We start from the raw sequence: 15650 nt of genomic DNA, 5'->3' as shown, positions 1-15650 counted from the left end.
TTCTTAAAGCTTGGCTCCTGTCTTAAGTACTGACTCAAATGTCAAAGTCAAAGGTAATCAAAATCGTTTCTTCTGAAAATAAATATGTCCCTGTTGTGAGAGCTTTGGTCACTTTTGCTCTTTGGACCCAGAATATCAATAAATATTTGAATTGTTCAGTTTGTCCTACAAGTTGGTCTATAGTAAACTTTTTCTTGTTGGCTTCTACTCCTTTTACATTTTTGGAGTTTTTTTTTAAGGAGAGAGTCAATTGCTTAAAAATTTCCCATTTTAGAACATTTACCCTTGTCTAACAGAACTGTTAGATCAAAGGAGTGGTAAGGACAGACCACACTGAGTTGTGAAATCTTAGGATGATACTCTTGAAAACACTTTAAACTAATTCAAATGCTCATTTTTAACAGAGGGGACCCATATTTCTACTCTTCTTGGCACATACCTGGGAAGAGACTTCTGCTCCACTCCCACGGAAGGAGCTAAATTAGAGAATACTTCTATGTCCTCCTTCTACCCTTCACTTTTTCATCCTCATGGAAAAGTTTCTTATTATTAAGTGAGAGTGCTAAGAGTCTGACATTCATTCAGCTACCCTTCTGTAAAGAAAGCAACTATGTAGTATGTTCAGGGGACAGGGATAGACATACCTCTTGACTGTCATTCTCTTCAGAGCCTTAAATGTTTTTGAAAAGTCTGATAAATAACCTCATACCAAACTGCTCTATTACAGGTGAAGAACATTTCATAACAAAGTCAGACCAAAGTTTTTAAACGCTGCCTCATTAGCAGGAAACTTTTATAAAATGAAATTGTATATATAAATGCACAGAATAAGATCTGTTTACTGTACTTACCTCTTGGTGGAAGAGAATGGGATGAAATAAGAAAATAATTCTGTATTTTTAAAATGAGTACATATTCATATATTACATTGATAACAAAAGAAAAACGAACAAGTACTTTAAAACTTAAACACTTACTGTGTAATTGAATTCTGAACACTCTTTTCATTTAAAGTCATTCCGGGAGGTGGGTCATTTTGCAAAGCCAACAGTTCTTTCTGTAGTCGTTTCTAGAAAAGAGTATCAATAATAACTTGTACATTTTTTCCTTACAACATAATATACTTGTATTCACACAGTCTGAAATCCTTGATTAAACTTCGTCCAAATGCTCACGCCTTTTCCTTTACAAGCCCCTTACATCTTCTATATATTTTACATGCCTAATTCTCAAATTTTTAATTGCCTGTCCTATAACTCACAATCTATTGTCAAATATTTCTAAATATATTTGTAAACTTAGATGTTGTAAAGTGGTTATGAAGAGCAGCCAGCTACCTATAAAACTTCAAAACTACTCCATTAAAGTTATATGGTTATAAATGCTTAAAAGTTTTAGCAGGGTTTCCTTTACTGCTTTTCAATTATAAAAACCACAGTTCTCCATAACCCTTAAAGAATGCATCATTTCAGACAGACAGGCTTTCGAGAAGAACTATATTAAGTTAAAAAGTCTTTTGAAAAAGTTTAAAATGATTTTAATTTACAATTTACAGCCCCTGTTTATTTTCTTAAAATAGGATCATTCACATATAATTTAATCTTTCAACACCAGAATATAACATACCAGGGCCTGAGATACATAAAGTCATTTTTTCACATACTAGATGCCCCAAAATGGCTATGTATTTGCATTCTTTTTTGTACAGCTTTTATTGTTCAGTTCTTCCCTTGTTATCATCAGTGGACATTCTTTTTCAGTATACAATAATGCAAAACAAAAACCACAGCAGCCCATAATTTACAGGTTTAAAAACAAAATAACCAATGTTATTAGAAGTGCACGTAACATTATAAAAATTCTTAATGAACATCTTTTCTTGGATTAAAGCACACAAGCATGGATTTCTGTTCAGAACTCCAAACAACTCTCTACTTAAAAGTTAGTTTCTGATTTTTCTAGACAATGAAATATTACTATCAATACAGCAATGTTTCTAGATCTTTTCAATTCATAATGCCTTTAAATAAGCTTACCACCATCTAACAACACTACAGAATAGAAAACTCCTCCCTTCTTTGCTGAGAATCAATGGCTCTTTAAATTGCCAAAAGTGAAAACTTTTCCTCAGATGGTGCAATATCATAACTGCTAGTAACATGGAAAATAAGATACCAACTAATTGCAACTTCTGACCTCAGCTGCCTTCTAAAATGCAAAATTACAAATTGAAAATTAGTTTAGAAAAATTTTAATTATCCAAAATATAGAAATAAAGCTGCATAAACAATTTGTTTTGAATAAAGGAGGATTATATTTGTGATAAGTGTCTATGTTAGAAGAGGGTTTTTGATTTATTCTACTTCTGTCAACAAATATGGGTTCTGTGATCAAGTAAATTTTCAGAAACACTGGGCTCAACAACAAAAAGAAAAAAGGATTTTTTTTAAAGCAGGAATTCTCAGAGACTTCTGATATACGAACTTGCACAATGATTCTCTAAGGGGAGGAAGACAACATACAGGCTTCCAAAAGTACTGGAATCCTCTCAGTGTAGGGCATCTTGGAAAAGTCTCCTTTCAATGACTACATTTTGGGAAACACTGCTGTGGAAATTCTCCAGATCTTGAAAACTTTACTAAGACAAGGAAGACAGCCCTTGTTATTGAACTAAGATATAAAGGAAGGTCGATTTGCATAGCTACCAACTGAAACAGGATATAAAGGCAAGTTAAGAAGAATCGTGTTGGTGTAATTATTCCTTGGTCTCCTGAAGATAACGGTGAAGAGCACTGTGGAAAAAGAAAAGTTTTCCCCACCCTGACACTACTTATTATAGGTCCACAAAGAAAGGGGCCTGTGGTATAGCCAAACTCCAAGACAATCTCCAAGTAACTGCCTCCTGGTATTCACATCCTAGTGTAGTTCCCTCCCACACTGTACCAGAGTTGGTGTGTGTAACCGATAGAATACAGCAGAAATGATGGTATATCACTCCCAAGATGAGGTTATGAAAGATTATGATTTACATCTGGGTCATTCTCTCTAGAATCACTTGCCATATTGTGAACAGTCCAATTCAGAGGCCTACGCGGTAAGGTTAGGGCCGCCTGCCAATAACCATGGATGATTTGGAAGAATCTCCAATCTGGAATCTCCAATTCCAGCCAAGATTTCAGATGAACACAGCTGGGGCCAGTATACTGCCTGCAAACTCAAGCCAGAATCCAGCTCTCTGCTTCAAGACCCTTCGAATTACATGGGATTATAAATGCTTGTTCTTTCAAATCACTAAATTTGGGGGTAATGTGTCACACAGCGAAAGATGATTAATACAGAACCTCTGCTCCAACTCTCCCCATTAGAAGGGGCTATCATCCACTTCGTCATTTCAATTTCAGTATCACAGGTCAGAATCCAAGACATTCACTGGAGCACGTTTTTTAATTGAGGGGTGGAGTCACTACATTAAAAAGACAATTCATGCCAGTCCCTTACTGTCTCTGCTATCAGGCAATAAACTACCTTGCACATCCACATCCTCTGCAATAAAGAGACAGAGCAGGACGAACATTTGGGGGGTTAACGAGTACTTACTAAGCACACTAATAAAACTAATGATTTACCAGTGTACTAATAAAACTTACCGGGAAAAAAAAAAATAAGAGTAGAAGGTCAAACAGTGTGTCTGGCAGGCTCATAGAAACAGGGAATTCACTCTTAGGGATCCTTCCCGGAACAATAATCATTAAAGAGGGCAGGAAGTGTCTTTAAGTAAGCAAACAGGTCCCTCAAGGGTCCTCTGGCTCTTCTAAGAAACTGGTTCTAAGAACCCTGAATATGAACACAGAAGCTAAAAAAGGAGGACTTAAAGAGTTCAATGTAAAAATAAAGGAAAATTCATACTCACTTGAGAATGTGAAAAACTAGCGTAACTGTTTAGAGATAACACCATGTGTTTAGAGATCATACCTTGTAGCATCTATCAACAGAAAGCTATCATCACGTGAGGAAGCATTCACCTCCTAACTTTGAAGACAAAGCGTTAGCAAAAGTAGATGAGAAACACGTGCATTAGAACACTAGCAAAAGCAGTGATACCACCAGATTATTAGACCATCAGGGCAACACTGGCTGCTTTCCTAGACAGTGGTGAAAATGAGAGCCTAGAATTGAGATAACTGGAAAATAACGTGCAGAAGAAGGTAACTAAGTAAAGAAGCAGAACTACTTACAAACTACTGGGAGCTAAGGGGGCTGAAAAATTAATAGTTCCAAAGGTTCATAGCCAAATACTACCCTGTCTGTCCCTAAATCGGAGAGGTATGGGAAAATTAATTACATATATTACAAACGTACCATGGTTCTCTGAATCTTAGACAATCAATCATAAGATGCACTATTATTTTATGTAATACTAGGAAAGGAAAACTGCTACCAATTAAACAATTACACACCACTGATTAGACATATCTTGATTTCAGATATGTTAAAGTAGGGGGAAAATTGTGCATTAAAAAATGTATGATATATGTTATTAATAAAAGTGTGATTTTCCTGGGGACTTCCCTGGTGGCACAGTGGTTAAGACTCCGTGCTCCCAATGCAGGGGGCCCAGGTTCGATCCCTGGTCAGGGAACTAGATCCCACATGCATGCCACAACTAAGAGTTCGCATGCCACAACTAAGGAGCTGGCGAGCTGCAACTAAGGAGCCTGCCTGTTGCAACTAAGACCTGATGCAACCAAATAAACAAATAAAATAAATATTTTTTTTAAAAAGTGGCTAGAGTAGATAACCCACTTAAAAAAAAAAAGCTTGATTTTCCTAACTCTTTAAGTACTAGAACCACCTGAAAAATAAAAATTAATTTTCTGAGTAAATTTAATATGCCTAAAATGATTGTTCTCTCAATATTTAACACGTACCCGGCGATACATGATCTCAATCAATAAATATGCACTTTATTCCCAGACTGTGTACAGCAGTACATCTGTCTTCCAAGACAAAAAGGCCAGGCCCAGAATCTAAATGTTTTAAAGCATCCCAAATCTAGAGTAAACCTAAAAATTCTATCTAGCCCTCATCTTGCATTGGCTCAAGTCTGGAAAACGCACAGGAATTTGAGCTCTTCTAAGAGATCCAAGTGGGTTTATATACTCAGTAAAAAAGATCCTGATATACCTAAATACCATGAAAAAAAAAGATTTAACACTTTCAGAACTGGCTTGGCTTTTCAGTGGCTCTATAGTCCAGCCAGACCTCCCTTTCTCCTTCCTCATGAATGCAAATGAATCTAAGTGATACGAATCCACTGAAATTTACTACTTTTGGGGGTAAGAAAACCACTGACAAATTTTGCAGTTAACTATTATCAACAAGATGTTGAATGGCATTCCTGTACGTCATCATACGATGGCTGAGAATCTCTAGACTACAACAACATCCTAGGATGTGTGACCCTGCACTTAAGAGTGACACCAGTTCAGTGCCTAAAACTTCTTCCCGCTTCAGTACACATGAGGGATTATTCTTGAGATTTCCTCTTCCCTATGACTGGTGCTTACTATAGGGGTCGAGGAGAGTATTTATGTAACACGAAAAGGCTGCCCAGGAGCTTAACGTTTCCTCTTCTCCACTACCACTTCTCCAAGAATCACTAGAGTAGCTGCTTCACAGCAAAGGTCGAGTGTGGGGACACAAAAAGGCCAACAGAATAAAACAGACACATATATTATTACTCTTAGCCTTCTGAGATTTAAAGTCCTCAGAAAGCTCAAGATACAGTTTGGTTTTTTTTGCTGTACGCGGGCCTCTCACTGTTGTGGCCTCTCCCGTTGCGGAGCACAGGCTCCGGACGCGCAGGCTCAGCGGCCATGGCTCACGGGCCCAGCCACTCCACGGCATGTGGGATCTTCCCGGACCGGGACACGAACCCGCGTCCCCTGCATCAGCAGGCGGACTCTTAACCACTGCGCCACCAGGGAAGCCCAAGATACAGTTTTTATACAAAAGAGTAAAAGCAATTTAAAGATCACTTTAAAAACTGTAACCACTATGGGAATTCCCTGGCGGTCCAGTGGTTGCACTCCACACTTCCACTGCAGGGGACACAGGTCTGATCCCTGGTCAGGGGACCAAGATCCCGCATGCCGTGTGGGACAGCCAAAAAAGAAAAAAAACAAAAACAAAAACACGTAATCACTATGTTCTAATCAGTCCTGTTCCATTTCCCCCAACTGATAAAATCAATGCCTGTCCCAACATAGACCCATAAAGTTAAACCAAGTTTGAACGTGTTGGCATGATCAGGAAATGAGATAAAATGAAGACTAACACTTTTAAATATCCAAAAAATTTTAAATCAACATGGTAAAACTCTGAACTCTAATACAGATCCCTGACATTATGTGTATTGTACATAATTTAGTCTGTTAATAATGATTACTCGCAATTATACTCCAATAAAGATGTAAAAAAAAGGTTTTTTTTAAAAATAATGATTACTCTATTGTGACATCCTCAGACAACAGTGAGGTCTACAAGCCCACATGATCCTTCAGTATATAGTTCTGATAGCTTGATAGCCCCAGTTTTCACTTTTTTAACTGTCATCTGCTCTTTGACTATCAATAACTTGTCATAATATCTAACCTCTAGTCACTGACATTCTCTTTCTTTCTCCTCTTTTCTTTCTCTTTTATTTGCTGTTTCCCCCTCCTTAGCCCCACCATACATTACCAAGCAAAAGGGTTTACTTATTCTGGTGAATATATCACATTATTTTCGTGTAACAAATCCTAACCAATCTTCAGTGCTGGCATTTAACACTGGCTAACACTTATTGCTTCATTTGCTCTTAAACCACACTATACTCCCCCACTGAAATTAACCGGAGAAATTAGGTACAATTTTTCCAAGTCCTCATAAAATGAAAAGCACAGCCCAGTAACAGGTCCACAGACCACACTATGTGCAGCACAGTGCTAAAACATGGTGTGTCATCCCAGTGATGCCATCTTTACCTCTTCGGCTTCCGATCATTTTCATCAATGCTCATGCTTATATATTAGTTCAAGTTTTGCTTTTTCAGACAGCTGAGGATGATGGGTATGACTGTATAAAAAAATACTACTACAGTTGTATGACAGAGAACATTAGTGTTTAATGAAGAATACCACGCTCAATGAAATGCTCTTAATAAAAAAAAGAAAAATAGACTAAGTATTTTTTAAAAAATTTTTTTAATTTATTTTAATTTTTGGCTGCATTGGGTCTTCGCTGCTGCACGTGGGCTTTCTCTAGTTGCAGTGAGCGGGGCACAGGCTTCTTTGTTGCGGGGTGCAGGCTTCTCATTGTGGTGGCTTCTCTTGTTGCAGAGCACAGGCTCTAGGCGCACGGGCTTCAGTAGTTGTGGCACACGGGCTTCAGTAGTTGTGGCTCGCAGGCTCTAGAGCGCAGGCTCAGTAGTTGTGGCACATGGGCTTAGTTGCTCCGGGGCACGTGGGATCTTCCCGGACCAGGGCTCAAACCCATGTCCCCTGCATTGGCAGGCGGATTCTTAACCACTGTGCCACCAGGGAAGCCCCTAGACTAAGTATTTTAAATAGCATCCTAGAAAGCTCATTCATATATAAAACAGTTCAGCTTCTAAATAATGTATCTGTGTAAGTATCATCCCACACTAATATATTTTGAAACCAAGCCACAAAATATTTAAATGATACTCTTATGGTTATGAATCAAAACCAGGAGAGAATATATCCCTCTTAGATACTAATAATGGCAGTACATCAATGGACAAACTGACAAGATTCCTGGCCCTGTAAAGCTTAAACTCTAGTGAGGGAAGGGAGTTAATAAATAATAACAAAAACAAATAAGTGTATGGTATATTAAAATGTGATGAAAAATGGAGCAAGTTAAGGAGTTGGAGAGTTAGGCCTCACATCTTGCAAAATTTTATTTAAAACTGACACTTTGAGAAACTATTCTAAAGGGTAGAAATCCTTATTTAGGGTAGGAAGAAATATAAACAAGAGTGGGGAAAACATTAAAAATGTAGAGCTATACAACAATGATTGCTAATGCAACTGTACATAAAATGTCCAACATGTTTTCTCTAATTTCATCTAACAATCAACTAAAGGTGGAAGGTTAACAATAGGAGGACGTGATAGAAAAAATAATAAGAATACCATATACATTAACATCATTTCACTAATAAATTACTACTTTCCCCCCAACAACATTAAACAATTACAACATTTTTCTTCTTTCAGGGTGAGATGACACGGCACTGAAATGATTTTACCTTATTTTAAAATAAGGTAGAATTTGATTCATGCAAATTAAGAAAAAAATACTTTTTTCCTAAGTATACTTCTATAGCCCTTAATTCTAACATTTATTTATTGAAACTTTTCCCCCTTTTAGGAAATGGAAAGCCTTCAACAAATCAAGGCGTTCATTCTTATTTTAAGCTAACATTTTGGGGAATTCCCCGGTGTCCCAGTGGTTAGGACTCGGCACTCTCACTGCCGGGGGCCTGGCAGTGACCTGGATCAGTGGTTAGGGAACTAAGATCCTACAACCTGCTCAGCATGGCCAAAAGAATAAAAAATTTAAAATTAAACTAACATTTTCAAAAATCAGACTGGGATGCAAAAAAATGACAAGACTAAATGAGTCCTGTCTGTGAAGAGCCCACAGTCTAAAAAGAGAGACAAATATGTAAATAATCTCTACATGCTTTCAGGGTACAGCAGTGTTCAAAAAGAGAGTGATCAAAGGGGAGAAAAACCAGGACCGTGGTATACTGAAAGCTAAAGGAAGAATGCCTTTAAAGACTAAGCAAAATTTTATTTCCAGCACAATGTAGATACTCTGAATAATTCCACAGAAAACAAAAACAAAGCGAACACACGAACTTTGAAATATTCAAAGGATCAGGGTTGGATTTCACTTTGGGGTTTTCTGCGAAACCCAAGGGGGGTACCAAACCCAAGGGGGACAAGACCAAAAAGTGAGGAATCTCTCGGAAGACCTGCATAAAACTATGACCCCTCAGTGTAATAGTGAATAAGATAAACGGCACAGAAAGAGATAACAATGAAATTTACCTGCTTAGAACTTAGCAATGGGTATAGGAAGGAAAAAACGTCTCCCATGAAATGTCAAAATCTCAAGCAGACACCCACATGGGTCTGAGTCTGAATTCCTGCTGAGAACCTTAGGCAAGAATTTAATCAAGTGGTTAAGGAAGAAATGCCCCAGGCAACTCACAGAAGCAAAAAAAAAAAATCCTGGGGAATATAATTTCTATCCACTGAGGCAACAATTTGTCTTTTCAGAATCTAGAAAAATACTTAAAAAAGTAGTAAGAACCAAATGAGAAATTATTCAGAAGACAATAGCATAAAATACCTGATGCAATAAAAATCTATCTTCCTAGCTGGAAAAGCACCAGATCCCCAATTAATTTACTTAATGTTCTTGTAGCATTTATATAACTGTGAGCAACCTAAGGCAGAGATTATGGTCTACTTATTTTGTAATCCTAGCATTCAAAACTGTGCCTGACAAATGTTTTTCCTCGGTAAATGCTTTTTTAAAAAATTAATAAGGGTCTTCCCTGGTGGCGCAGTGGTTGAGAGTCCGCCTGCCGATGCAGGGGACATGGGTTCGTGCCCCGGTCCGGGAAGATCCCACATGCCGCGGAGCGGCTGGGCCCGTGAGCCATGGCCGCTGAGCCTGCGCGTCCGGAGCCTGTGCTCCGCAACGGGAGAGGCCACAACAGTGAGAGGCCCGTGTACCACAAAAAAAAAAAAAAAAAAAAAAAATTAATAAGGATGTTGACTGCTTCACTGTATGCAAAATCCAGAAACAATATATGTGTCTAACAATAATTATACAAATTATGGCATATGGAAATGAGGCTACACAGCCATTAAGAATGATGTGGATCTCTGTGTACTAACAACAACAGAAGAATCCCAAAACATACTGAAATGGAAAAAAAAAAAAGCCTCAAAAATACATATAATTCCTTTATATTAAAACAAAAGCAAGAGATTTATAGAAACGTCATATAAACGCACATGGGAGAGACGGAAGCACATCCAGCTATTTTATAGTAGTTCCCTCCTAGCAGCATAAATGGAGGAGAAAGAGGACACCCCTGTTTACACTATATACTGTCATATTATGACTCTTTTACAACAAGAATGTAGAAGTATATTCCTTATATAATTAGATTTAAAGGCTCAATGGATGAAGAAAACATATCCACATAAAAACATGAACACAAATATTCAAAACAGCATTAATCATAACAGAAAAAAATAGAGGCTACCCAAATGTCTATTAACTGATGAACAGGTAAACAAAATCTGTTGTATTCATACAATGGAATGTTATTTGGCCATAAAAAAAAAAAGAATGAAGTACTGATACATGCTGCAACATGGAGTAACCTCAGAAACATTATGGTAAGTAAAAGTGGTGAGTCACAGAAGACCACATATAGGTTGATACCATTTACAGGAAATGCCCAGAAGAGGCAAATCTATAGACATAAAAATCAGACTGGTGTCTGCCAGCAGATGGGAAGAAAATGGAGAGTGAATGTTTATGGGTACAAGGTTTTCTTCTGGGGATGATGAAAATTTTCTATTAGATAATGGGGACAGTTGTACAACTGGGTAAATATACTAAAAAAAAAATCACTGATTGTACACTTTAAGTGGATGAATTCTATGGCATGTGAAATGTATCTAAATAAAAAAAAAAAAAACCTTTTTAAACTCAGTGGATAGGTTAAACACAGGTGAAAAGAGAATTAACACCTAGGAAGATGTCTGAAGAATTTTTCCAGGATATAACAGAGAAACAGAGGTGAAAACATGAGACAAAGAGAATACAAGAGAATAGGAGGCAACATTTGAAGAGATAATGCATGAGAATTCCCCAGAATTGTTCAAGACATCAATCCTCAAGTCCAAGTCCAGGATGAATTCCAAACAGCATAAATAAAAAGAATCCCAAACTCACACATATCACTGTGAAAGTACAGAACACCAACTGAAAAAGAGCTAATCTTAAAACTAGAGATAGAAGATTACCTACAAAGATACGTAAAATTAGAATGATGGTTATCATTTTAAGAGCAATAATTGAAGTCAGATAATACTATGATTTAGAAAACAAGTGGAATTTTATCTTTCATCTAAGTGAAAATAATTGACAATTTTAACTCCTACACCTAGCAAAACTAGATACAGTTTCAAGAACACAGGTGAAAAGAAGGTATTTTCAGCTAGAACAGAGTTTACCACCAACAGTGAGCAGCTAAACAATAAATCTTAATTTCCTTCTGGAAAATAATCCTAAATGACAGTTGAAAGATGCAAGAAGACATAGGAAGCAAAAATACGTAAATATGTAAGTAAATCTAAACAATGACTGTATAAAACAACACAGGCTCACAATTCCTTATGTAAAAATTCCTGGGGCCAGATGTTTCAAAATTAAGAATTTTCTGGATTTTATAAAAATAATAACAACGCACCCCACCAAACTAATTAGTATTTAGCACTGAAATATGTGAATGTTTATAGCATATGAAATTTTAAAAAACACTACGCAATCTCATACCCACTCATTTCAGGTTTCACAAGAAAAATTTGTAATCAACTTCCAAAAAGTTTTGATTTCTAAGCCATTTTAAATTTATTTATTTTTTCCACTTTATTTTTTTTTAAAGTACTTTTTGTTTTTTTAATTCGGGTATAGTTGTTTTACAAAGTTGTGTTAGTTTCTACTGTACAGTGGAATTCCCTGTGCTACAGCAGGTTCTCATTAGTTATCTATTTTATACATATTAGTGTATATATGTCAATCCCAATCTCCAATTTCATCCCACCTCCCTCTTCCCCCCTTGGTGTCCGTATGTTTGTTCTCTACCTCTGTCTCTACTTCTGTCTTGCAAACTGGTTCATCTGTACCATTTTTCTAGATTCCACATATATGTGTTAATATATATTTGTTTTTCTCTTTCTGACTTACTTCACTCTGTATGACAGTTTCTAGGTCCATCCACGTCTCTACAAATGACCTGATTTCATTCCTTTTTATGGCTGAGTAATATCCCATTGTATATATGTACCACATCTTCTTTATCCATTCATCTGTCGATTGGCATTTAGCTTGCTTCCATGTCCTGGCTATTGTAAATAGTGCTGCAATGAACACTGGGGTGCATGTGCCTTTTTTTTTTTTTTTTTGCGGTACACGGGCCTCTCACTGCTGTGGCCTCTCCTGTTGCGGAGCACAGGCTCCGAATGCGCAGGCTCAGTGGCCATGGCTCACGGGCCCAGCCGCTCCGCAGCATGTGGGATCTTCCCGGAGCGGGGTACGAACCCGTGTCCCCTGCGTCGGCAGGCAGACTCTCAACCACTGCGCCACCAGGGAAGCCCTGCATGTGTCTTTTTGAATTAAGGTTTTCTCTGGGTATATGCCCAGTAGTGGGATTGCTGGGTCATATGCTAAGTCTATTTTCAGTTTTTTGTTTTTTGCAGTACGCAGGCCTCTCACTATCGTGGCCTCTCCCGTTGTGAAGCTCAGGCTCCAGATGCGCAGGCTCAGCGGCCATGGTTCATGGGCCTAGCCGTTCTGCGGCATGTGGGATCTTCCCAGACCGGGTCATGAACCCGTGTCCCCTGCATTGGCAGGCAGACTCCCAACCACTGCGCCACCAGGGAAGCCCCCTATTTTTAGTTTTTTTTAAGGAACCTCCATACTGTTCTCCATAGTGGCTGTATCAATTTACATTCCCACCAACAGTGCAAGAGGGTTCCCTTTTCTCCACACCCTCTCCAGCATTTATTGTTTGTAGATTTTCTGATGATGTTCATTCTAACTGGTGTGAAGTGATACCTCACTGTAGTTTTGATTTGCATTTCTCTAATAATTAGTGATGTTGAGCATCTTTTCATGTGCTTCTTGGCCATCTGTATGTCTTCTTTGGAGAAACGTCTATTTAGGTCTTCCGCCCATTTTTTAATTGGGTTGGTTTTTTGATATTGAGCTGCATGAGCTGTGTATATATTTTGGAGATTAATCCTTTGTCCGTTGATTCATTTGTGAATATTTTCTTCCATTTTGAAGGTTGTCTTTTCATCTTATGGTCTCCTTTGCTGTGCAAAAGCTTTATTATTTATTTATTTGGCTGTGTTGGGTCTTCATTTCTGTGCGAGGGCTTTCTCTAGTTGTGGCAAGTGGGGGCCACTCTTCATCGCAGTGTGCAGGCCTCTCACCATTGCGGCCTCTCTTGTTGCGGAGCACAGGCTCCAGACGCGCAGGCTCAGTAGTTGTGGCTCACGGGCCTAGTTGTTCTGCGGCATGTGGGATCTTCCCAGACCAGGGCTCGAACCCGTGTCCCCTGCATTAGCAGGCAGATTCTCAACCACTGCGCCACCAGGGAAGCCCTGCAAAAGCTTTTTAAATTTTATTAGGTCCCATTTGTTTATTTTTGTTTTTATTTTCATTACTCTAGGAGGTGGGTCAAAAAAGATCTTGCTGTGATTTATGTCAGTGTTCTTCCTATGCTTTTTTTAAAAAAAATATTTATGTACTTATTTATTTGGCTGCGCCAGGTCTTAGTTGCCACGTGCAGGATCTTTAGTTGCAGTATGCGGGCTCTTAGTTGTGGTATGCAGGATCTAGTTCTCCGACCAGGGTTTGAATCTGGGCCCCCTGCACTGGGATCACGGAGCCTTAACCACAGAACCACCAGGGAAGTCCTCTTTCTTTTTTTAAATTGAAGTATAGTTGATGTAAAATATTATATAAGTTACAGGTGCACAATATAGTGATTCACAATTTTTAAAGGTTATACTCCATTTATAGTTATTATAAAATATTGGCTATATTCCCTATGTTGTACAATATAACTTTGTAGCTTTTTTTATACGTAATAGTTTGTGCCTCTTATCTCACCCCTGCCCCCTTTCCTCTCCCCACTGGTAACCACTGATTTGTTCTCTATATCTGTGAGTCTAAGCCTTTTTTTAGATTTTGGATTTGCAATGAAGTATATTAGCCAGAAATGCCTAATGTGTAAGATTAGGGCAATCAACATATAAACTGGTAGGCACGTGATGGGAGTTAAACCCTTCCAAGGTCATTTTATATTTTGAAAAGAGTGCAAACATACTGATAAAACTTTAGATTTTGATAACTATGTATTTAAATTAGCTATCACAATTCCTGCAAATTAATTTTTAAAAAAAGACAAACTGAACAGAAAAATTGGTGAGAAACTAGAACACATGATTGACAGAAAGCATCTTAATGACCAATAAATATAGGAAAAAAGGGTCAGCCTCAGTGGGGAACAGAAAAATGCAAATTAAAGCCATATTACAATAAAGACATATATCTACCAAAATGGCTAACATTAAAAACTGACAAGACCAAGTTGACAAGTATATATGTTCAAGAAATGGAAATCTCATACACGGCTGAAGTGTAAATTGGCAAACGATTTGGTGCTACTTTGTAAACCTGAATATAATAAACATATGCTCTGACCCACCAGTTTCATTCTAAGGTATATACCCAACATACATATGTTCGACAAAACACACGTAGAAGAATATTTATAGGAGCATTATTCATGACAGGCCCAAACCAGAAATAACTCAAATGCCTGTCAACAGTAAATTGGGTAGATAATCTGTGATATATTCATACACTGCAATAAAGATGAATTTGTTCTACACAGAACATGGATCCCATAAACTAATGTTGAGCAAAAGAAATCAAACAAAAAACAAAACATTGAAAAAAACCTGTATCATATAATTTCATTTACATAAAGCTCACAAACAGGCAAAAGCAACCTATGGCATTAGCAGTCAAGACAGTGGTTACCTTTGGGAAAAGGAAGCAGTCATCAGGAGTGGTCGTAAGACAGGCTCCTGGGGTATTATGAGTATTATTCTATTTCATGTGGTGGTTATAAGGATGCATTCACTTTGTGAATATGTGAACTCTATATTTAGATTTGCGTACTTTTCTGTATATTACACATACTTTAGTAAAAACGTTTATTAAACTGTCCTAAACTTGACTGTGGTGACAGTTGCCCAACTCTGAATAATAAAAGCCATTAGCCTGTATACTTTGAATGATCATGGTATGTGCATTATTTCTTAATAAGACTTAACAAAAACAAAAAATGTTTATTAAACAAAAAAATAAATGAAATTAAAACTAAATACAGAAAATGTTAATTGTTGAATCTTAATAAAGACTAGAGATGTTGTACTTTTTTCTACTTTTCCTCATGATTAAAATTTTCGTAACTAAAAGTATGAAATAAAAACTAGAATGATAACAGCAAAATAAATGCAAAAATAACTACGGTAACCTGTAAAAGAATAGGAGTGTATAAGTTCCAGATGTGGAGAGGTGGAAAAAGCAAAATGAGAAAAAGGAAGAAGAAATCAATCCATACTAAGACACAGATACAAAAAAAGGATAAATGAAAATCATACAAAATGAAAAAAATTCCATTATATCAGTTAGTCAGCAAAAAAATGAAAGTTCTTTAATTAAAAGTTAAATGGATGGTGACAATATACAGT

The 15650-nt window shown here is 37.3% G+C and overlaps 1 protein-coding gene across 4 annotated transcripts in view; it reads right to left on the bottom strand.

Moving 5' to 3' along the window:
* UBE2W (ubiquitin conjugating enzyme E2 W) overlaps positions 1-15650 on the bottom strand; it is a 76147-nt gene that overhangs the window by 33765 nt on the left and 26732 nt on the right. For all 4 annotated transcript variants that reach the window (XM_067712042.1, XM_067712044.1, XM_067712041.1 and 1 more), the window contains exon 2: positions 978-1069. In XM_067712042.1, coding sequence (XP_067568143.1) covers positions 978-1069 — 92 coding nt within the window. The remainder of the gene's footprint in view (positions 1-977; positions 1070-15650) is intronic.

This window comes from Pseudorca crassidens, chromosome 17 (assembly GCF_039906515.1).
Source record: "Pseudorca crassidens isolate mPseCra1 chromosome 17, mPseCra1.hap1, whole genome shotgun sequence".
Lineage (NCBI taxonomy): Eukaryota > Metazoa > Chordata > Mammalia > Artiodactyla > Delphinidae > Pseudorca > Pseudorca crassidens.
This window is presented reverse-complemented; position numbering and strand designations above follow the sequence as displayed.